This window comes from Pelodiscus sinensis, chromosome 1, assembly GCF_052426305.1.
Source record: "Pelodiscus sinensis isolate ZL-2025 chromosome 1, ASM5242630v1, whole genome shotgun sequence".
NCBI classification, from domain to species: Eukaryota; Metazoa; Chordata; order Testudines; family Trionychidae; genus Pelodiscus; species Pelodiscus sinensis.
The window spans coordinates 205,412,543-205,435,954 of NC_143052.1; the positions used below are offsets into that span (position 1 = coordinate 205,412,543).

General features: G+C 38.9%; 1 protein-coding gene across 12 annotated transcripts in view; it reads left to right on the forward strand.

The window, feature by feature from the left end:
* DMD (dystrophin) overlaps positions 1-23,412 on the forward strand; it is a 2,135,104-nt gene that overhangs the window by 1,564,986 nt on the left and 546,706 nt on the right. For all 12 annotated transcript variants that reach the window (XM_075916549.2, XM_089775838.1, XM_075916586.2 and 9 more), the window contains one exon: positions 12,450-12,567. In XM_075916549.2, the coding sequence (XP_075772664.2) occupies positions 12,450-12,567 (118 nt within the window). The remainder of the gene's footprint in view (positions 1-12,449; positions 12,568-23,412) is intronic.

Consider the following 23,412-nt stretch of genomic DNA (forward strand, 5'->3'; position numbering starts at 1 on the left):
CTGAGGGTCTAATGTGATAGAAAAGATCTAAGCCTTCAAGGCCATCCAACCCCTGTAATGCTACAATTCAACTTTGACTCTGCCACAAGCCAAGATTTAGAGGATGGTTGACCTGCTGAATAAAGGCAGTTCTACAACCCTCACCCCTGAAAAGAATCTCTTCATATTTCAAAGTAAGGCACTACAAGTGCAAAGAGCTCCTTCACTCCAAAACACCTCCACTCCTTATCTTGTGCTTGTGCTTCATTTCAGCCATCTGGAAGGTATTAGCTGACCAACAGTACTGAGGCAGGAACCAGCTGCTTATGGGATTTTTATTTAAAAGAATGAAATGTGTACGAGAGCACAATATTCATATCCCTAATTATTATGAGATTGTGGGGATCAGATATACTCCTACCCTAATTGCCAGAGAGTTGGGCACCCCTGATAATGTAGGGATGCCCCACTGATCATTGTTTAATTTGAAGCAAGTATCTTTAATTCCCTCTTTTCATTCTAGTTAAAACTGTCAGCTGACAGACATTTGGGACTGCATACCCCTTTTAAAATTATTTCCAGCAATGACTGATTGGCACATTAGAGAGACAAGATGGGTGGAGAAATATCTTTATTAGACCAACTTCTGTTGGTGAGAGAGACAAGTTTTCATGTTTACATAGAGCTCCTCTTCAGCTCTGGGAAAGGTATGTAGAATGTCACAGATAAATATAAGGTAATGAGATTGTTACTTTAACATAGTTGTTAACATATTTCAGTGGATCATTCAAGGTGAAGCATCTCATTAATACCCCTTCAATCATCGGGGTGAAAAGAAAGATGGGAAGAGCAAATGAACAAATGCCCAGTTGACCAAGAAAGTCAGGTGTGCTCTCCTTGGGGCACATGAAGGAACATTGATGGGAGCAGTGATGTGAAGAGCAGGGCAACAGGGACTCACAGGATTAGTCCCAGCCTTAGCCAGTGTGGAGCTTGTGGATGTCACCCCCAGACACAGACACAGGTGGCATGGGATTCAGGGGGTCTGCCCCAGCAACGGGCAGCATAGGACTCAGGCACTCAGCCTGCGTGGCTCAGAGCTGGTGTGGTCAGCCATAACCATGGTCAGCACAAGGCTCAGGGGTCAGCCCCCCTCAGCTGTAGGCAGTATGTATGGTGGTAGCTCTTGTGAACCCTGCACAATGGATGAAAGTGGTAGTGGTGTGTGTGGCTCAGGCGAGCCCTGGTCCTCCTGTTTTTTGGTCAGGAATTATGGTCACTCTGATATAGATTGTTGTTGTAAGTTCAGTATCTCTATCTAGTCCATGTTTTTTAATGTCTGGCAATGTTATGCATATAAATTCATACACTCACCTTTTGAAAGTGTTGTGCAAGTTTCCTTTGAGGACTGATGGGCCAAATATAGCGTGAACATTTTGTGAAAAACATTCACTCACTAGTGAAGTGGTATGTCTGCACCTTTTGCATCTGTTGTTCTGGCTGGGTCTGGTACTGGTGCTGTTCTTAGTTGATGCATCCTGGGCTGGGGGGAGCTCTCTTGTGATGATATTCTTTTTATCAGTTTCCTATGTGAGTTCAGTCAAGAGTGTAGCGATTATCTGATCTCACCAACATAATTGTTTTGGGACACTTATGACACCAGATGTCGTGATGAGCATGTGTAGGGATGTTGATCATTGCAACCATGGAGATATGTCTGCACCTTTTGCATCTGTTGTTCTGGCTGTGTCTGGTGCTGTTCTTAGTTGATGCATCCTGGGCTGTGGGGAGCTCTCCTGTGATGATGAGGTTGGGGGGTTATTTGAAAGCCAGAAGAAGGGGTTCAGGAAAGATTTATCTCAGGATGGGATCCTTACTGGTTATAGATTGTAATTGTTTGATAATAACGTTTATGGGTTCCAGTATAGGGTAATAGATGATAAACTAGGTGGCTGCATCTAGACTGGCAAGTTTTTCCGCAAAAGAAACTGCTTTTGCGGAAAAACTTGCCAGCTGTCTACACTGGCCGCTTGAATTTGCGCAAGAACACTGACGATCTAATGTAAGATTGTCAGTGTTCTTGCACAAATACTATGATGATCCTGTTCGGGAAAAAGCCCTCTTGCGCAATGTAATTACGCAAGAGTGTCAGTGTAGACAGATAAAAACTGTTTTGCGCAAAAAAGCCCCAATGACAAAAATGGCAATCGGGGCTTTCTTGCGCAAAACCGCGTCTAGATTGGCACGGACGCTGTTCTGGAAAAAGTGCTTTTGCGCAAAAGCGTCCGTGCCAATCTAGACGCTCTTTTCCACAAATGCTTTTAACGGAAAAACTTTTCCGTTAAAAGCATTTGCGGAAAATCTTGCCAGTCTAGACGCAGCCGGTATGTGTGATCAGATGGGGTTTTATTTCTGTTTTGAAGTATGTTCTTTTGAGATATTTGGGAGACCATTCCTTGATTACTTCTCTGTTGGAGTGTCATTGTTAGGTAAGGTAATTTTCAGTGTGTTAAGGTTTATATCCCTGACTTTCTCCTTTCTCTTTGGTATTTGAGTGCCTGGCATTAGATAACATTTATCAGTGTGTTTGGGATGGTTCCTGGGTCTGTGGTATGGTGATCCATGGGTTTCTTGTATGTAGTTGTCTATAGGGTTCCATTGTTGAAGTTGACTGGGTTGTCCAGGAAGTTGATACAAGGTTGGGATCATAATCAGTTTCACAAGCCCTTGACACAAGTTGATACAAGGCTGTCCTGGCTGGGGAGCCCCCAGCAGCAGCAGGTGGGGAAGCCCAGCAGCGAGAGCCCCAGGGAGAGGAGCTGGCAGCAGGGCTGCCAGCAGAGGAATATTGACCTCCCCTTGTCTGGCAAACTCCCTGGTCCAGAACGGCTCAGGTCCAGAGGGTGTCAGACCAAGGAGGACCAATCTGTATTAAATTGAACTCAGGAGAGGAAATTGTGTGTTTTTAATAACATTTTGGTTCTATTGAAATATGTAAGTCAGTTTAGCAAAGCTGCTAGATAATTGATCTAGCCTGTTGTAAGTAAATTAACATGGAACTGTTTAATTACTGCAACAAAATAGTCATTTTTAAAAAAGACTCTACAGAATTAAATTAATAAAGTTTTATTATTATGCCATTTTAGTTTTAAATTTGCAGCATATGTAAATGATCTTTTTCTCTTGTATTCTGTTTCTGCTAAGTGAAAAGAAAACAAATACAAAGTGTGCTGGGGTGGAATAATTTAACAAGCCTATTTTGTTATGCAAATACACTGTAGGTGTTACAGATGTACATTTTTGTTAGCAAGCTCTCTCCAAAGCCTGCTAATTACAGTCTTCACAGGCACATGCATTACATTTGGTAGATTTAGAGGAGAGGCCAGCTCGTAAATAGGTTCACAATATCCCCTGAAAGGTTGCTGTTTAAATCCGTGTTGAGACAGCTGTGAAATTCTTAAAGCAAGTTATCAGTTTTGTCAGATTTCATTTAGAGTGTATTACAAGTTAGAAGGCAGATAAACTTATTTCTCAGCAACCTCTTTAATTGAATTCTGAATTGCATAAGCCAAGAACTTCATAAGGAATATGCAAAAGTGAGTGGCTTGATAAAGAGGAGAACAAAACTTTTTTCCCCTTCTGAATAGTTATTGTTTAAAAATGTGTGAGCTGGGGGCATTGGTGTTACAAAGTCCAATGAATAAAGATTTTAACGTATTAGCTAATAGCATATATGAAAGGCTGCAACTATGTTAGTTATTCAATCCACAACTACATACCCTCTTTACCATGAGATGGCCTTGAACTGATATGGATGTTAACAAAATGGTATCTCCATTTCCTGGGTGATGATGAATACCTTCTCTAAATCTCTGCACTGCCACATACCTCATTCACTTTGGCCCTGGTTTTGAACCTACTTATGTACTACAGTAAGGTGCTAAATTGCTAAACAAATACATAAAAAAAGATAGCAGATATGGCTATAAGATGTATCCATACTGCTGAAGGGCCTTCAATAAAGTTGTAGTGTTTTACCCATGTATTAATTCAGTTTTATGCCATGTAATTCTATCAATTCCAGTAAAGTTATATCAGCGTAATACACTGGTGAAATGAAGCTCCTAATTTCTGTAAAGAGAACATCCAAATCAATCACAACCTAGTAAAGCATGGTAAAGCCAACCACTTGTGGCTCTCTCCAGTTAGTAAATTAACAGTTTAATGTCCAGCACTAGGTGAAGAAAATCCATTTATAGCGTGGGAAAAAATTCATTTCTGCACCAAGTGGTAATCAGCTATAGCTGTGCCAAAATAAATGCTTCAGAATTAATACCACCAGTACCACTATGTAAACATATACATTAATTTAATAATGCTGCCATGAAGACAAACCAGAAGCATAGCTTAAAGAATAGATAGATTTCAGAAGTAACACATATACATTTCAAAACATAAGCCTGGGATCAAAAGTGTTTCACTTGTCTTTTTTTATAACCTCAGTAAACTTTTAAGAGCATCGTCTTAACTGCCACATATCCAGCTGGTACTTATGTTCACTAAATTTCTCCCTTCCAGATTTGTTTTTTCGATTCCTTTTTCAGCTGATTTACACTACTTGCTTCACTTCCTGACTTTAGCAATTTGTTCTGTATTTCAACCACCCTTTGTGTAAAGAAACCATAAAACTTAGCGGCTTGAAAATTGGATTTCTCTTTTGAGCAATCACTGTCCACAAATGTGGAAAATGTGTTAGAAGTCAGTAGTGCCACTTTTTAACAGAGATGTTTCATATTTGAATCACACCTCTGCATTATTGTGGTGTTACAACAGGCTGTTAGACTTAAATTCATAAAACAGCTCTCTGGAAAGAAAGATTTCAAGCTTGGGGCCTTTGAAATCAATGGCCTGATTGACCACCATGTTGCTCCAGCTTAAAAATATTTATTTTCAAATATAGGGCCCAATCTGAAGGTACCAGTATTTCTGGTTAGTTCACTGCAACAAATGAAATGAATATGAGTTTGTAGGTTCAAGATTATTCTGTGGAAAGTACTATGACCATCAGGATTATAACAGGATGCAATAGTCAAAATAAATGTTGAAGAGTCAGATTCCTCTCTGTATACCTCACAGCAGTTATGTTTCAGTGTTTATTTGTAGCTCCTGTGATTAAATTGAATAATGTAACCCTTAGTATGCCACATGGCAATAGGTTAAGTGATAAGATACAAGACAATATAAGACCATACAGAGATCTTTGTGCTGGATTAACACAATATATTTGTTTAAGAAAATTTGTTTAAAGTGTGAAATTATACAATTTGAATACATTCATATCAGAATCTATATTCATTTTAGTATTTTACATATTATTTTGCATTTATATTGTAGTAGCTTCTAGAGATCAGTCCAGATACCGTTGTGCTGGGTGATGTATAATCATGGAATAAATGAGAGTTGTATTAACATTAAACATTCTGACACCAAGAGGTTATTCTGACTAAGGAGCTAAATTTTTTCATAATAAGAGTTAAAAATACAGTTTACATAGTTTACACAAGTTCTGTGTACTTGGAAATACAGAAATGCAAAATCTCTCACTATCAGTGAACGGCTAGGTGCCTTGTTTGTTCTATGGACAGTTTAAAACTTTTTGACAGTTTCTATGTATAAAACTGATTTCTAATTAATTTAATATTCTTTTACAATCCTAACTTTTATGGTATTTCAATTTTTAATAACAAGTGGTATTTGTTTTCTTGAGTTGCCATTTTCAGGCAACTGTTTATGGTAGTCGGACCTGCTGCCACCATCAGGATGACACTATGAATGAGTTTCATTTGTCAACACTATTGTAACAATATGAAGCAATTCATTCAGTTATACAGCTGTATAAATGTAAAGATTGCTTTGTTTCACTTTCAGATCCAGTTTCATTATACTGAATACTTTCTACTTATGCCCTGGATTTCGAGGGTTCCTTTGAAGATTTCAGAACACCCATTGCTACTGATTTATATTTCTGAAAGCTGTGTAATGTTAGAAGACAATTGAAAATTGTCTGATTAGCTATTTTCCATCTTAAACTAATGTTCAAAGGTCTCTCCAATCCAAACACTTCTTTCAAAGCAGGTGGGTGGGTGCAGGAAGAGAGAGAGAAAAAGAGAATCTGTTTACCCAGTCCAGATGACTGCTGTGTTCCTCCTTGCTAAAGATTCCGTTGCAGTTACTGCTGTCAGGCTTACCCCCTTCTTTACTTATTTTTCTCAGCTGTTCTGACTGTTGCATGTACTCTTGTGTTTTATTGAAAATATTTAATATGAATATGACTCTAATTTATTCCATGTTTCTACATCACCCAGCACACGAGTACCCTGATTGGTCTCTAGTAGCTACTAAAATAAAAATGCAAAACAATAAGTAAAATACTAAAATGTATTTCAATTTTATAATTTGATACCTGATGCTTAAATCTATTGTGTTAATCCAGCACAAAGATCTCTGTGTGGCTCTTATGTTTTCTCATATCCTATCACTTTTAACCTATTGCCATGTGAAGAGGAGGCATGTAGCACAGGAAGAGTTACATGACTCAGTTTAATCAGGGAAAATTACAAATAGATAATAAAACATATCTGTAGTGAGGTGTAAAGCGGAGAATCTGATTCTTTAAAATGTGATTAAACAAAGTGCATTTACTTGCACTTATCTCTTTTAAAAATTCAAGTGGTTGTGCTTCTATTTTTCAATATACAACAGGGCAGGGGCAAGGAGGGGCAGAGGGGGAATGTGTAGACACCCCATTTAGTAATTAAAATGTTGGCGGGTGCATGGAAAGGCAGTACACCTCCCAAATGCTGCCACCCATGCAACAGGGCTTACCTATATCAGAATGAGCATTTTAGAATAAATTTGATTGTGGAAGGCTTTGAGCCAGAGTGCAACATTTCATGAATAATCTCATAGGTGTAGACCAAAACTGAGGAAAAACGTCAAGGTTTTCTCTATTCAGGCAGTTTCCCTCAGATCATTATGTGGAAAGAATGGGTTTGCACATGTGCATGCATACACCTTTCCTGTCACTGCACAAAAAGCTCATGGTTGACCTTGTAAAAGTATTTGGAGTGTTTCTTTAAAAGTGGGTCAGGAATTTGGGCAGAAGATGGCTGGCGGAAGTATGGGTCAAAATCTCCACACTGAAACAGAGAGAAAGAGAGCAGGGTGAAATAGTTTAACAGATATAGTTTCCTCGTTATTTAGAGCAGGGGTCTGTAACCTTTTCAAACCAAAGCACCAAACTACATCATAATTCAGAACAAGCGGTCAACAAACAGCCATATAAGAATGCCCATTTGCATGACGTAAAACATGAAAGTTAATATTAGTGATAACTGACATAAAGATAAATGAAACTTTGTACTCACTGACTTTATGTAATGGAACTTCTGTTGCTGCATCTTTTTGCATGTTTCTTTGAAGTTTACATCATAACTGGTCAAATTCAGCTTCATGCACACACACACATTGAAGGCCAGGCTGATCTCTCTCTCATTTAGAGAAAGTTCTCAGAGTCAGAAGAAAGGGGCACTTCCTTTGATTTTATACTCCTGTTATGTATTAGGCTCCAGATTCTGCAGATTAATGTATTGTACTGGTGTCAGGACTTCAGGGCCATTCCTACAAAAAATACAGGCTAATTAATTTAGAGTAACGTTATCTGAAATGCCACACATTCAATGGCAGCTCTTACACACATGCTTACATTTAATTGACTGAATTTTTATATTCAACATCATTTAGAGGCCACTGTTGTTTAACTTCTCTTGCTTTTTTGCTGGCAACCAAAAATGTGTATAAATGCTACATAGATTTCTTTCTTGTTCTGTGGGCAAACTTTAAGGCACTGGTACTTAATTCCTGGATTTGGAGAGAGATGCTGCTTGTAAGCATCCCATATGCAGCTCTTGTGGTGTCCTCTGGTCTTATTGGGAATGTCTACACTGCAGCGTTATTTTGAAATAACAAAGTAAGCCTCTACACAGGAAGTCCGTTATTTTTAAATAATATGGAAGAGGCTGGAGCTCCTGAAGATGCAGGCATTGTGCACCTTCCCCGACCACCTGATGTTGATGTCAGTGAACCGTCCTTGGTAGTCCATGATGGCCTGCAGGACCATGGAAAAGTACCTCTTCTGGTTGATGCAGTCAGATGCCCAGTGAACAGGGAGATGGATGGGGGTGTGGGTGCCATCAGTGCTTCTACTCCCCCACAGTTGAGGAAGCCCATGGCGGCAAAACCAGGGGCAATGGGGTCCATGTCACCCAGGAGGATGAGCCAGCACAGCAGGATGGTGTTGATGGTCCTCACCACCTATAGAAGGACACAACAGGGAATCACAGCATTGCTAGAGGCCTTGGGAGGTCCGTGAGCCCAACCCTCTTTCCCCCACACAGGAGGCTCAACCCCATCTCCCTGTAGTGCTTTGTGAAGGAGAGACTGGAAAACCTCTGGGGAAGGGAGCTTCCACCACCACCACCCTTCCCGAGGAAACCCCATTCCAGTAGTTCACCTCTCACTCAATAACATGGTAAAAGCACCATACTTGCATGACCGTGGCCCCAACAGTCGATATCCCCACACTGACCTGGTTCCCAACAGAGTGGTAGCTGTCTAGTATGGTGAACTTCCATAGAGCGATGGTGACCCACCTCTGGAGAGGGATGGTAGGTCATTTGCAGTTGTCCTGTTGCTTGAATGTGGAGGGAGAGCCACTCACACAGCTCTAGGAAGGCGTCCTCCTGCATGTGGAAATTCTGGTACCTCTGCTGGACGTCTCACTGCTCCATGACAATCCAGTCCAGTTGGAGTTGTGCTGCATGTGGAGAGAGGTGAGGATTTGTCCTGCAATGAGCTGGGGGTCTTGCTCCTGCAAGCTCATGAGGACAGCCTGCAGTAACTGCACTAGGAGGTGCGGCATGAGGTCCAGGAGCTGGAGACTGCTTTGCAGCAGCTCTGGCTCTATGGGTGAAGTGCTGTGGTGTCTTCAAGGGCATCAGAGCAGGTAGTGAAAAAGCTTTGCTGTCCCTCAAGGAGGTAGACAAAGGAAAGGAGCCTGATCACAACAGTACGGGGGGTCCTTTAAGTTTCAGATAGCCTCAGAAAGCAGCTACAGGAAGTGACTGCTGTCCTGATGTCCTGCCCAAAGTGTTTTGGAGGGGCTTTAAATGCGATAGAGACTCCAATCTTTCTAGACACTCTGTTTCAAAATAACTCAGCACTATTTCAATGGGCATTTGTAGTGTAGACATTCGATTTTGAAATAAGCAGTAACATTGCTGTGTACACAGAACCTACTGTTCATGTTTTCAACCAAAGTGAGAAAAGTGCTCTTTTTGCTGTTCTGGATATGTGAGGTAGTCTGAAGACCAAAGACTTGCATTGTGGAGGTGTCCAGCATCCATTTCTGGCAGGAACTGTTAATCATTTGATTATTTCTTCCAATCAGTTTCCAGGTTGAAAAAAAAGCCATGGAAAAGAAATAACTCTTGCCTTGCAAAAGACAAGAGAGGAAAGGAGAAAGGATATTTAATCAGATGAAGATGGATTGCTAAATGATGGAGTCTGTTTTGTGATTTTTCTCTCTATATTAGCAATGTGTGTGATGCAAACATTGATATACAGCATCAGAACATAATTCTGATTATTTTGGAGGTTATATAATATTTTGTTGACTGTTTGGCTCTTCATCTCTTCCAGACTGAGTGTCACAACTTCAGAAGCACATAATTAAATAGAGAATGTTAAGAAATAAAGTCCATTGGGGTACCATATGTTTGAGTGCTCTCACAGAGACGCCTCATAAAAAATGGCACTCTGAATTATATAATCTCCCCATTTTAACCAATCTTTACTTTCCACCTGTGCCCAGTAAACAGTCTAACCAACATACAAATGGGCATAATGCCATCCAAACACATGGGTAAGAATGTGGGCTGCCAAAACCATTAGATTTGAACAGAGCCTGCACTATGACAGTTAGGGCAAAAATCCCAGGTAGGCATATCTATGCACTTTTGCTATACAGATATGTGACACAGTTAAAAATTCAACTAATTACTAAAGAGCTGTGTAATTATTTAAATGGAATAAAACCCAACTCCACCTATTTAGCTTTTGACATATATTACTGAATGAGATGCACTTCTCACCCTCACCTTGTCTTGTCATGTGTTAGGCCTGTAGCTGTCACCTGAGATGGGAATGTAGTCATACAATTCTCCTACTCTTTGACAGGGTCCTGGGTGGTTGTCCCCCAGTATTAATCATGTTTGTCACAGCAGGTCTGACTTAGGCCAAGACCCTGCAGTTCTCTTCCTTCTGGGATAATTACAATGCTAAGCAGTGACCTAGTGAACTTCTAAAAGCAATGTATCATTTATTTAGAAGGAAAATATTATAGAAAAATATAAAAACAATACATCTGTTTATAGGCATGCCTCGCTTACTAAGTATCTAACCATCTCCCACATGGGAACTCTAGAACGACTAGTTCCTTATAAAAGAAATGAGGTTGGTGAGTCAATACTGATTATTGAGCTAACATCTGCAGGTAGAAGGTGCACACTTTTCAGCTAAACCGTTTTCTTCTCTGAATCAGCATGACTCTTCATTAGATGATCCTTGTTAGACAAAATCTGCAAAGCCCCTGACAACACAACTCCCCTTCTTGGGGATCAAATCATTTTTACTCTGTTTACAAACCTTTTGATTTCCAAGTTGGCCAAAATTGTCAAAATAAGCTTGCATCTTCCTTGGAGATAGGAGGCATGGTCCTTGAAACTAATCATGTTTCCCATGGTCTTTCAAATCTTTGCTTGTTGTTCTGATATGGGAAGTTGTTATGCGTTGCCTTTCTGTTTGTTCTTTTGTCACACCCTGGTGATCTAGCGATCAATAGAGTCACACATGATTTTTTTATAACCCAGTATACAACAACTTCACCTTAAAGACCTATTTTACACATCAATATTTATAACACTGTTATATACCAGCACTCCTTCTATCACAGCGTGGAATTTGTAGTAGCTTATTATGATATCTATCTTCTCTTTTTTTGTGCGTAATTCTAGACTAGATTCTCAAGATCAAATTTCCAGAGCTTTACATATGTGCATAAATGATCACAACTACATGCTACCTTTTTGCAACATAAATTGTAAAGTATCAAGAGTGAAAAATCATTGTAAGACATCAGCAATCTTATATTGGTCTTCAGTGTTCATAAAGACTGCATGACATTTCTGCTGAATAGGCCTAAAATATTAAAAGAAGGGATTTTTTTTTTAGTAAAGATCTTTCCCTCTTACAATAGTTCCATATAATTGAATAAGAATGAATCTCAATACAAATTTGATATGGTTAAACTGCAAATGACTGTACAATCTATCAGTTGTACAAAATGATTTCCTTTTTATAGCTTTATAACAGAGATGTAAGTCTCTAGTAAATTCTATAGGCTGTTTCAAAAAAAAATCTAAAGAATGATTACCGCCTTCTGTTACATTTTGTAGTCCCTTCCTCTAAGTGTTTTTATGAATAATACTGGATATTTTTCCTTGTGTGAATTGCAGCAACAGCATTGCTTGTTTGGGGGGTTTTTTTTTGTTTTGTTTTATTGTTTTGACCAAAGTTTTATTTATTTCATGTAGCATAGTCTTTCTGCTTTAAATCAGACTTACCTTTTGCCCTTCAACTTTTCTAAATCTCCCTCATTAACATATTCAGTACCACACAGCTCCTTCAGCACTTGTCCTCTTTTGGGAAGGAGGGACTTATAGATCTAGTTCCATGGTGTCCAACCAGTTCTGAAGCAAATTAGCCACACTCAACTGGCCAAATAGCCACGTGGTTCAAGCCTCTAGCCACACTCAACTGGACAAATAGCTATGTGTTAGTAGCAGGTCTACTTTCATCTCCATAGGTTTGCAACATAAAAGAGCTTTTGTATAATACATGCTTGCTATCCATGGAAATTTGCTGAACCAAAGAGTAACATTTTCAATGGGGCTTAGGCTCCTTACTTAAGTGCTTTTGACAATTTTACCCAAAGAGTTCAGTGGAATTCACAAAAAGAAAAAAAGAGTACACGTTTATATGAATAATGAGAATATTACTATCCTCGGGTAAGAATAATTAAGATAAAAATGTATAAAGGCTCGTGCTTCAGGACAAAAAAATAATCATCACTTTGCTGTGGTTAGGAAGAAAATTCCACCTTGAGGCCTGTGACTGTATGATATTCTAGCATGTGGGGTGACCCATTCCATTAAAATACCCAGAGGAGACCAGTGGAGAAGGCTGAACACCTGGTCTGGTCTGGTACAGGGTAGTATTCAGTGACAGTGAAATACAACTGGAGCTACAGTACTCTCAATTTTATGTGTACACTTTTTTTTTTAAACAACCAGGCAACACTACAGGAATTGGAGCAAAGGCATCCCCAACTGGAAGAACTTATAACGGCAGCACAGAATCTAAAAAACAAGACCGGCAATCAAGAGGCCAGAACAATCATTACTGATTGCAGTAAGTAGTGATTCTGTTACCATATAACTCTCCAGGCCAGAAATAGAGAGGATGTTGCAATAATAACTTTTAAGCGTAGTATTTTTCAATGTATGTTGCAATGGGAAGTGGAAAATATCTGTTTTTATTTGGGAGGTAATTTCATTAGGGTGAGAATTTTACAGAAGGGACATAATCTTTCAGAGAAAAAAAAAGAATAGTCCCACTAACCTTCACAGAAAACTTGCACTGAGCCCCTATGGAAGATTTGATTACTTCCCAGTCCCCCCATTATTTTCTATGTATATGTGAATTATTTCTATGATAATCTATCAAATAAGTGGTACAGCTATCTGGTGGCACGGTAGTAAGTGGGCACTTCCCCTCACCATATTACAGTATGTTGATTATGTTGCATACCAGTTCCTAAATCTGGCCCTCATATTTGGAATATCATATAGGGTACATCTAGACTACAAGCCTTTTTTGAAAGAGAGTATCTAGACTGCAACCTCTTCTTTCGAAAAAGCAAGCCGCTTTTTCGAAAGAGAGCACCCAGGTATTCTGGATGCTATCTTCCGAAAAAGCCCTGTTTGCATTCAAGAATGCCTTTTTTTGAAAGAGCACTTTCGAAAAAAGGCATTCTTCCTCGTGAAATGAGGAGTACTGCCATCGAAAGAAAAGCCGCATTCTTTCGATTTAATTTTGAAAGAACACAGCTGTAGTCTAGATGTAGGTGAAGTTTTTTCGAAAAAAGGTTACTGGAGTCTAGACATAGCCATAGAGATTCCATTTAAGGCGTGTGATATGAAACACTAATGGTATCACATAAATAATTCTCACATACTGCCTTGTTGTTGCTGAGACCTGAAGCACAGTGTTGATACGAGAGAGCCTTTTTTCCATATTTGCTTGCTGAGCAGAAGTTGTTAGTATCAGAAGTGGTATGAAAGAATTTATTCTCCTAACAGATTCTCCCCAGCAGAGTCCTGTTTGCATAAGAAGCAGCACTTTTGAGTAACTAGTTCATATCAAATATATGTAGTTCTACTGTCACTAGCTTGAGCTAAGATTTCTGTATTTGTATATGTATATCTATCTTCACTTGATACATATAGTCTATAAAGAAATGTAATAGTGATAGTCTCTTCCGCAAATGCAAGCATTAATATGAACAGTGTGTGCGCCTAGAGTCCTTTTTATCAAAAAACAGTTTTTTTTAATTATTATTTTATTTTGTTAATTAAAATATTTTAATGTACCTGAATATCCATGTCATTGGACCTATGAATGTTCTCCATTTTTTCTTCCTGATTAGAGTAAATGTCCTCAGAGAGTTTTTGACCCTGTCTTCTGAGGCAGCAAACTAGATTTTTGAAAATGTTATCATGTTTGGATATTTTCTGTTTGTAGAATTTTAACTACTAAATGGAATTTGGAAGACTTATTTATATATTTTTGAATTTTAAAGAGTGGACCAAATGATAAATAATTCAGAAGTGCTATTTTTAGAAAAATGCTACTGTACATGGATTAGGGATGTTAGCCTATATGGGTATGTCTAGAGTACATGGCTCTGTCGCCAAAGCCATGTAGATTAGTTTACTAGACATACCCAAATGAAGCGGAGATTTAAATAATCGCTGCTTCATTTAAAGTAAAATGGCTGCCGTGCTGAGCCGATCAGCTATTTGTCGGCTCAGTGCGTTAGTCTGCATGCTCCGCGGTTGACATCAAAGGCATTTGTCGACTGCCCTGTTATGCCTCGTAGGATGAGGTTTACCGGGGCGGTCGACAAACGTCTTTGATGTCGACTGCGGAGCGTCCAGAGTAGTGCAGCCATTTTAATTTAAATGAAGCGGCAATTATTTAAATTGCCGCTTCATTTGGGTATGTTTAGTAAACTAATGTACATGGCTCTGGCGACATACCCTAGTTGTTTAAACATTGAATTGATAAACCTGGGCTTATCGGTTAATCCTAATCACTACATGCACCTCTCCTTTGCTACCTCTGTATCAGAGACAGCATGGTGGGGGGAGGGAGTAGCCGGTGCCCATGGGAAGACCCACGGAAATACTTGTTTCCCTCCCCACTGCCTCCCACATAGGCAGCAGCATGTGGGGGAGGAGCATTCAGGAGCCACCTCCTCTTCCCCCCCCCCACTGCCTCTTTATTAGAGGCAGCAGGGGGTAGCCAGGTGGGGGCTGGTGCTCACAGGGAGCCAGTTTAAGAGCTGTCTCCCCACAAGCACCAGCACCTGCCTGCCTCCTCCCTCCAATGTTTAACTGCTAAAAAATCCAGCGGTTACATGTTTACATAAATATATACTAGGTAAAATTTCTAACATGGATAGATGTCAGACTGTGACATTTATGAGTTATCTTTTTTTAATATATGCTAACTATGTGAAACTAGTTCATATTTGCACAAATATTTTCCTGTATATTGATCTCTTCCTTATATTAAAAAGAGTAAAGCTCCTCCCTCCAGTCTAATTCCTGAATTCTTAGCCTATTTGTGGATGGTGATAGGAGGTTTACTTCCTTCTGAGAGTTCTGTGAAGAAGCCCCTTGCACATACAGAGATGATTGCAGGAACCTAATGAAACCTAATTAAAGATTTCAGGATGTGATTCGGTGTGAAGAACAGTTGAGTGGCTTGTCAGTGGCTGCTGATTCATTTCAAGCTTGTAATATTTGATTCTGTTAATTGTTCTACTCACCCTATAGCTTCCTGTGAAAGTATCAGACAATGCAATATTTTGTTCTAAAATAGACACATCATCTCTTTTGTTTCAATAAGGGAACAAATTCTGTAGTCCTTTGTCAGTTTTTCTCACTCCTCATAATGAGGGGACTTTGACCTAAATAAGGATCCAGGAAAAAAACCTGGCCCAGTATTGCTTAGAAGATACACAGCTCTGAACAAACATTAATTAAATAATAAACCTCATAATAATTGCATTAGATGATTAAATATGTATTTTCCTATTGCAGACATAGCAATGGAGTCATAGAAACTGAAGTGTTTTATTCAAAGAAACACAGGAAGGGAATATGGAAATAAAACTCAGAAATATAGCTATCAGGAGAAATGATTTTCCTGTTTGCTATTCATCCTGAAACACTGTAAAAAATGAGATTGCAATTTTGGCAGAATCAAAAATGTCAGAAAAATTTTGTTTCTGTTTGAACAAAAACTGCCTTGTTCAACCAAAAATGAAAGATTGTTATGCTGGCAGATTATAACAAGTGTGGCTCCATAGGGATCAGTTTGGGGACTGGCTTCTGTTCAACATCTTCATCAACAATTTAGATAATGGCATATAGAGTATACTTAGAAAATTTGTGGATGGGTGTGTCTAGACTACTGAGTTTTGTCGACAAAAGTGGACTTTTGTCGACAAAACTATACCTGCGTCTACACTACTGCTGAGTTCTGTCGACATAACATCGACAGAACTCAGCAGTTTTGTCGACGCTGGTAAACCTCATTTTATGAGGCATAACACCTTCTGTCGACAGAGTTCTGTCGACAGAAGGTGTTATTGCCTGTAGGGTTGCGTCTAGACTATAGGATTTTGTCGACAAAGCAGCTTGCTTTGTTGACAGAACTGAATGTGTCTAGACGCTCTATGTCGACAGAAGTTTTGTCAACAGATACTGTCGACAAAACTTCTGTCGACAAAACCATGTAGTCTAGACGTACCCGATGATACCAAGCTGGGAGGGGTTGCAAGTGGTTTGGAGGATAGGACTATAATTCAAAGTAATCTGGACAAACCTGAGAAATTATCTGAGGTAAATATAGTTAAATTCAGTAAGGACAAATGCAAAGTATTCCTCTCTTTTTGAAAGAGCCACATCTAGACCGTGGTTTCACTTTCAAAACAGAGTTTAAAAAAAAATGCCGTGACACAATTATGCAAATGAAGCATGTGAAATTCAAATCCCAGCTTCATTTACAGTTTCAATATGTCTAATTTACATCCCTCTTTCAAAAGAGATTTATAGTCTAGACATAACCAAACAGAACGGGAAGTGACTGTCTAGGAAGGAGTACTGCAGAAAGATCTAGGTGTCATAGTGGACCACAAGCTAAATATGAGTCAAGAGTGTGAAACTGTTGCAAAAAAGCAAACATCATATCTGGGATGTATTAATAGGAATGGTATAAACAAGACATGAGAAGTAATTTTTGTGCTCTACTCTCCACTAATTAGGCCTCAATTGGAGTAGTGCAGTTCTGGGCACCACATTTCAGAAAATATGAGAACATATTGGAGAAGGTCCAGAGAAGAGCAACAAAAATGATTAAGTATGAAGGGTAGCAGTGTTAGTCTGAATCTGCAAAAGTGACGAGGAGTCCTGTGGCATCTTGTAGACTAACAGATTTATTGGAGCATAAACTTTCGTGGGCAAAGACCCACTTCATCAGACGCATTAATTAAAAATGATTAAAAGACTAGAAAACATGCCCTCTGAGGACTGAAAGAACTGGACTTTTTAGTCTGGAAAAGAGAAGACGTAGAGGGGACATAACAGCTTTCAAGTATCTAAATGTTTGTTAAAGGAGGAGGGAGAAAAATTATTCTTAAACTTTGATGATAAAATTTAAGCCATTGCTTTTTCTAGCATGGGAGGTTTAGTTTGGCCATTAAGAAAAACTTTCTAGCTCTGAAAGTGGCCCTAAGCAATGGAATAAATTGCCTAGGGAGGCCGTGATGTCTCCATTAGTGGAGATTTTTAAGAGTGGGTTAGATAAACACTTGTCAGGGAAGGTCAGATGTCACTTGGTTCTGTTGTGAGTGCAAGAGATGTACTTGATAACCTCTCATAAATACATCTGAGAATGATATTTGCTTTTTTGGGACAGTGTTACACTGTTGACTCATAGTTAGCTTGTGATCCACTATGACCATCAGATCCTTTTCCGCAGTACTTCTTCCTAGACTCTCCTTTCCCATTTTGTATGGCTACATCTAGACAGTAGGACTATTTTGGGATACCAGAAGTATTTCAAAATAGCTATTCCACATTTTTAAATGTGCTGGGGCATGCTATTCTGGTGTCCCTGTAACTCTCATTACATGAGGATTAAGGGATTTGTTGGAATAGAGCTTTATTTTGAAATGTGGTGCTGTGCTCAAAATAAACGATGCAATTTGCATAGCACAAATTACATATCTTATTTCAAGGAAAGGGTGCTGTGTAGATGCACCCTATGTGTGCAATTGAGTGTTTCTTCCTAAGTGGAGAACTTTGCTTTTGTCCTTATTGCCATTTTGCATTTTTTTTTCATTTTCACTTAAACAATTTGTAAATAGGTACAAATTCATTAAATATTTTGATTAACCCAAATCTCCATTTTTCAATTTAAAAAAATTGTGGACAGCTCTACCTGAGTGTTACTGGCTCCTATTTCAGTATCAATCCCTCACATCGGCTGCTTTACTATATAGCCTATCTATTCAAAATCTAAATGTATGCGGCAGTTAGAAAAATATTATTGTTTCTAACAGATATTTGTAGAAACCAGAGTTTATCAAATCAACTGTACTAGGTTAGTTTCATTAGGTCTGTCTACAATCTATGAAAGGAGATTTAAAAAATCAGATCATAGACAGTATTGCTTTAATAGACTTACTTTAGTACTGCATAGGTTTAGTCTTAAAAAAATAAAGACTGAAAAGAAATAGAAACTCATAAAAATGACTTATTTTTCACCCTTATTTCATTATCTAATAATGTCAGAGGGGTAGCCATGTTAGTTTGTAACTTAAAAAAATGAGTAGTCCTGTAGCACCTTAGAGACTAATAATATATATATATATATATATATATATATATATATATATATATATATATAGCATCATGAGTTTTCAGGGGCACAACCCATTTCTTCTTCACTCATCTGAAAAAGTGGGTTGTGCCCACAAAAGCTCATGATAGAATAGATACATATTTGTGTTAGTCTCTAGAGTGCTACAGGATCATTCGTTTTTGTTATCTAATGAAATTGCAGGAACTACAGTACTCATCCGGATAAAGAGAAGTGTGTTTAATATTCATATAATGTTATATTAAAATAACTATTTAATTATTAGTATAATAGTTACATTTTGTCCTGAGGAAATCTTGTAAAAAGAAATCCCTCTATACTTGTAATATCCTTGGTAGAGAGTTGTGTTGTAACATTTCTATGTGCTATTCATTATTCTGCATAAATACAGCTTCAAAATGTTTGGCTTTAGCATTTATTAGAATTTTTAGTTCTTAAAAATAAAGTTGAATTAATTCACAGCTAATTCAAGTACTGTGAAATTCAATTTATTTTAGTTGGGATTTTAAATCCCTTTTAAATCAGGAGTGTGTATATAATATATAATAAGCTGATTCCTGGTTTTGTTAATACTGGAAATGGAAGCACTTAAATTATATCTTTTTGGAACGAGGAAGTCCTAGAAAGTTTGCATAAGTTTATTTTCCTGATGAGTTTCCCAGCCCAGTTTCTAAGTGAACATAAGTTTGGATACCCATTCAATGTTTTCCTTCACTACTGATTTATAGCTCAATTGTGTGATCTGGCTATTGGCCTGATTATGTGGCAGTGTGGAAAAACAAAATAAGTTATATTAGCTTTAAAGTAATGTGTGAAAAATAGCTTCTTACTGGTCCAAAGAGTCTCTTTCTCAGGAGCTAGATGAAGCAACAGGTGTACATTTTCAGAAGCTGGGTTTAAGTAATGAACTGCCAAAACATTTTTGATAAGTAAATTAGGTTAAGTTGCATTTAATGCATACATAATGACAATAAATATAAGCATTTCAAGGAACTTTATTTTGACCCCTAATTACACTGTTGGAACTAGATTATTTCTTTTTTAAATGCATTTTGAGTATGACTCTCTAAAACAAATCACAAACACATGAATAATTTATACAGAAAATCTTCTAAAATATTTTTTATTTATTTTTAAGAAAATAGGCATACTTTATTGGCTGTTAAAAGAAAAGTGTTTGAAGAATAGTTAAAAGAGTCCATGTGTACAGGTACTTCAAAATAAAAATACTTGTCTTGACTGCCTTTCTATATCTGACAGCTTTAGAGCAAAATCATCAACTTATAATTCACTTCTACACAAAATGGTATGAAACCCTCATAGTGAATTATAGTGGTGCTGTTTTCAACATCTTAATGAAAAAGTTATCGCTATTACAATGTCATCCAGGTAATTTTTCTCACGGCTATTAAATACCCTTAAAAACATGATCACTTGGGGGAGAAATCAAATATATATAATTCAGATTTTGGCATCCAGCAATCAACCCTTCCTGATTACAAAGATGTGCTTTGCACGTTGTAATTTGTTTTGAAAATTAAGATATTGATCTTTCTATGGTTGGTATGTTGTGAAAACCCAATTATACCCATTACTTATATCCAGTTAGCACACTTGTGCCTTTATTTACCTCTCACCACCCACTCCTCAAGTGGGTACAAGATTCTGACCTGCGCCAAGTCTCCTCGTATTAGTCCTCTCTATTGCATTCTGCTCCGTGGGCCAGCCTGACCCAAATGTGCCCAGGGTTTCTCACACCGCCTCCAACAGCGGGGAGAGGGGGAGTCTGGGCCTGCCCTCACTCACAGACCTCAGCCCAAGGCCCTACGGTCGTTGACCTGTTTAGGTCTGGTCCAGCTGGTGGTGCTTCCCGCCATAACACGCCAGCCCACAGACTATAATGCCCTGGCCTGGGCTGCTTCCTCTCCCCTTACCTGGCCCACCGACCAGTCAGTGCCGGAACGTCTGTCTCACCCCTGTCTCTTCTGGGTCTTGCTTGTGGTGGCTCGGGGGTCCCCCGGGAGGTGCGACTCCACGGTGCCTACACCCCTTCTCCGGTCTCGCTCTCCCTTTGCCGTGAACACCGGCCCCTTTTGAATCCTGGCACCCTGACATTGCATCACACCTGGCCACCTCCCCTCCCAGGTATCTCGCAGTGCAAGAGCATGCTGTGCATGCTCCGTCCATGCTCCGCCCACCCCTGTTTGGGCGGGGCTGGGGGGGATTAAAATGCAGCGTGGCAGCGTTCCACCTGGTGCAGTGCACAGGTGCGCCTCACCTATTCTCCTCATGTCCCGTCACGCCCCATACATGGCCGGCGCCGGGGGACTTGAAATGCGGGGCTGCGGCACCCCGTCGCACCAATATAAATCTTATTTTGCATATTTCAAGAGTTTATTCATGAGCTGTAATTTCCTGAGTAGCTTCAATAAAATTTAATGTCTATTAATCATCTGACTCTTTCCTTTACAATTATAAGGCCTCAATTATGCTTTCTTTGAATCTCACCTTTGTTGTGAAAGTGGAAAGAGTGCACTACCTGAGTGCCAATATCAGTGGGAAATATGGCTTTGAAAAGACTAATGCATTGTGGGTGCTGGGAAAAGAATCTCTTGTTAGCCTTTGAAATCACACTCCTTGCACAGTACTACTGCTGCAGCCCAGACACATTCCCTTCTGGGTCTGTGTAGCAAAGTGAGCTTGGACCTTTAAGAGGTGGTTCTACTTAGTCTGGGGTGATATTGAATGCTTGGTCCTCTGAGACCAGGTATCCTGTTATTCTCTGGAGGATCAGAGAAATTTTAATTCCTGAAGGCCATCTAACAATTCCTTGAACCTTCAAAATGTGTCAGAGAAGCCTATGACTCAATAGAAAAGGGTGGTGGAATGATGTTCGTCATTTTCTTTTAGGGGAAACCTTACCTTGAAGGTGAGCGCTCTACTAAGAAAGTATGAGAACATCCAAAAAAGAGAATCCAGCGAGAAGGGATAGATAAGAAAAGACTCCCTGCCCTTTTTTGAGAGATTGGTGGGGTAACTATAGGGAAGCCGGAAGAAAGGTTGCACAGGTAGAGGCCCTAGGATGAAGAACTGTCGGACTCTATTAAGTCTTTGTAGGGAGGACCAGAAAAGAGAAACTCTAAACAGAGGAATGTGCTTGTTTGAGACACAGTACTTAGAAAATTATTTAAAATAATATATTGTGTGAATCACGTGATCCTGGGAAGTGAAGTGTAACTAGGATAAAGCTCCATATAAACTATCCTTTTCCAAGTAGGGATCCAGGGTCAGTAGTTTCAGGTGAGGATTGGTGGGGGCTGGAGCCCCGGGCTCTTTAAATTACCACTGGAGCCCAGCATGCTTACATGATTAGAGTTCTATGTGCATCCTGTTATTCTGCTAGAGTTTAAGAAAAATGCTGGTTGCTATCCTTCCCTAAAAATGCTGTATGCCTTGTTTTAATAGGCCTCAGATTTCTAATTTAGTTTAAGATAATCAGTTAATTCAAAAAGAAGTAAATCATGATACATCAGGGTTTAATTGCAAAAACACAAACCAAATTTATTGGAGAGAAAAATGTATTTGAAGACAGAAACAGGCATTTCCATACTGGGTCAGACTCAAGGCCTAGCTGTTCCACTGTCCTGTCTCTAGCTGTGCTACTCATTCCTGAGGAAGGTTTAAGAACTCAACAATAGTTAGATAATCTGATCCCCATCATTAGGCTTCTTTCTTTCTTGTATAGTTAGAGAATGACTTCACCCCAAAAGCATGAGGTTTAATATACCTTTAGAATTTATATTAGGATATCTTATTTTATTGAAAGATATAGCTAGCTAAGCCTTAACGTTATAGATATTTAAAATTCTGTGTGAGAACAATGGCTTATTTTAAAGGGTTCAAAGGATATTTAAACAGTATCTGCACTGAGATTTCTTATTTACAGTATTGTATGAAAAAAGAAAATAAAAATGTTTTAATTAAATATGGTTGGAAAACTAGATTTTAAAAAATTGTGCTACATTTTACTAAAGCTTGTATAAAATATTGTAGACTCTGCAAACAGTAAAGATAATTGATAGTTCTACAGTAGAAATGTATCCGTAACAGGATGAGAGCCTTTATATGACTCGCTTGTGACCATACATATAACTGCGATTACAGTTCTAAATCTCACAGTCCCTGTTCTTACGTTTTTCTGTGTGAAGTTCAGTAGGGTAGGCATCATGTCCTATATATTCAGAAGTGCTGCTTGCCTGACACGTGCCTAAATAAAGATTATTAGAAACAAGTCTATTTTCTGCAATTCCTCTGTGAATTTGAGCACTCAATAGACACTTTAAGTGGACTGCAATTCTAAGTTTACAGTTTTGTGAGACTGTGGACAGACATCTTGCAGAAGTGACTGTACAAAGAGGAACAATCAGCCACCCAGGAAAATGGAATTTTGAAGGAAATTTTGGCCTATATGTACCCAAAAAGCCATTCTGGTAATTATGCTCTGGATTACTGAGGAAAGTTTAGATTAGAGCAAAGTTAATATATTACATAAAATATAGTTCATGGCATTCGTTGATCTAACCAAGCTCTCTGACTCTATCAGTTGTGATGTCCTATGGAAGGTGCTGTGTATGTTTGGCTGTCCAAAGAAATTCATTTCCATCATCAGACTACTCCATGATGGAATGACTGCTACCTTGCTTTGTGACGGCTCAGAGACTGAACCAATCATAATTCACACTGGGGCTGTGTCATTGCTCCATCTTCTCCATTTACCTTGCTGAGCTCCCGATTCTCATCCAGGACCACCTTCCCAATGGCACTGAGATTGAGTATTGTATTGACGGTCAACTCCTCAATCTCCAAACAAAATCTCAGATCCCAAGAACTGGCATCACTGGCCTTCAGTATGCATATGACTATGTCATTCTACACTCACATAAGCTGATCTGCAAAATACCTGAAATCTTTTTGCAGAAGCCTATCTCATGTTGTGTGTCTCTCTTAAGATTACAAGAACTG